The following is a 1,456-nucleotide window of genomic DNA, read 5'->3' on the forward strand; positions in this document are numbered from 1 at the left end:
TAGTCATTGTGTAGGTTCAGAGCAGAGTTCTGGCAGAGCAGTCCTGCTTCAGGGTTTAAATGCGCTGAAAATTGTTTCGTGGTTTCTGTCTTCTCAGCCTTGCGTTTCATAAACAGCTTCTCAGCCTAAATACCGCTTCAGTTGCTAAGCTGAAATGGCAGTGCTAACTTTATTGTATGAAAATTCCTTGTGTTAGATGTTTGAGTGTGTATCTTCCTGCATGTGCAGAAGGTCTGAAAAAGCTGCACTTTGAGCATGCCTAGTTCAGCTAAGAAAACTAAAATACACTAATTTTGTTTTCTTTCAGGCAAGAATTCATATCAGCCCTGAGCAGAATTTGCAGTATGGTTGGCTGGCTTACATGTTGGGAGACAGAGCTACAAAAAAGTTCACTGAATACAGCAAAATCTTTACAGTGGAGGGAAACTTATCTTCTGGGAAGGGCAAGCTTGCACAACAAATAGCAGAAAAACTAGGTACATCTTGTTTTATATATTTCTCTAACAGTTAATAGAATTTAACAGTGGAATTGTCATTCTTGTGTAAAGAAAGTCAGTTCACCAAACCAGCAATTCTTGACTAGCAAATTATTAGTTTGGCAATGCCACAGTTGATGTGGAGGGCTTATAGATAAGGGGAGAATAAAACGTTGGTGAGGCTTGAGATGAGGACAGGATGTTTGTCAGCTCTGTGGATACTTGTGTAGGTATGATTTGTTGTGAATGACATTTCAGTTCTAATGAAGTCACTTTGCTCACTGAGCTCCTAGCTCTGGTGGAGTCACTGAGCACCCTGAGAGGTAGGATTTTCTGCATGGGCGTATGCAGTGCATCAAGGTGATTAGAGGATTGGTGGCAAAAAGATTCTACTTAGAATGATAGCTCAGCTCTCACTCAGGAGGTGAAAGGTGGCAATACTTCAAATTAGGGTTCGTCTGCCCTTTGCGATGTGATTGACCAAAGGATTTTGTGTTGTTTTCAAGAGCTGTTTGAAGTACAGCTATATATTTAATGAGCTGAATAGATGTTTACTGTAAATGAACAAAACTTACTATTTGGATTGGTGCTCTGTTGTGGGTTTCTTTTTTGTTAGGAATGAAATATTTCCCGGAAGCAGACATCCATTACCTAGACAGAATCACTGGAGATGGAACGTTGCTGCATGAGAAATTTAATGGTTTCTGTAACCTAGAGAGGTTTTACAATGATCCAAAATGCCCTGATGGACACTCTTATCGACTGCAAGCTTGGCTCTTTGGTAATCGTGTTTTACAGTATGCTGATGCATTGGAGCATCTGCTGACCACAGGTTAGATTTCACAGTAAATAAATTTCACTTCTAAATTAACTTCCAAGTGTAAGTTGTGAATAAGATGTTTTGAAGTGCTTTGTTAGTATCTGCATTTTAAAATGAATGGCTCAATATTGTTAAGCTTTTCATATTCCCAACCCCCCAC

At 39.5% G+C, this 1,456-nt stretch overlaps 1 protein-coding gene across 5 annotated transcripts in view; it reads left to right on the plus strand.

Moving 5' to 3' along the window:
- The first annotated feature begins 312 nt into the window (after nucleotides 1–312).
- The window catches only part of NDUFA10 (NADH dehydrogenase (ubiquinone) 1 alpha subcomplex, 10, 42kDa), a 42,029-nt gene continuing 40,885 nt past the window's right edge, over nucleotides 313–1,456 (plus strand). For all 5 annotated transcript variants that reach the window (XR_774480.1, XM_010569300.1, XM_010569301.1 and 2 more), the window contains exons 1-2: nucleotides 313–476; nucleotides 1,093–1,308. Coding sequence is in view for 4 of the 5 variants with exons in the window: in XM_010569300.1 (XP_010567602.1) it covers nucleotides 362–476; nucleotides 1,093–1,308 (331 nt within the window). In the remaining variant the exon portion in view is untranslated. The remainder of the gene's footprint in view (nucleotides 477–1,092; nucleotides 1,309–1,456) is intronic.

The sequence above is a fragment of the Haliaeetus leucocephalus genome, unplaced genomic scaffold, assembly GCF_000737465.1.
Source record: "Haliaeetus leucocephalus isolate CR32 unplaced genomic scaffold, Haliaeetus_leucocephalus-4.0 Scaffold268, whole genome shotgun sequence".
Classification (NCBI taxonomy): Eukaryota; Metazoa; Chordata; class Aves; order Accipitriformes; family Accipitridae; genus Haliaeetus; species Haliaeetus leucocephalus.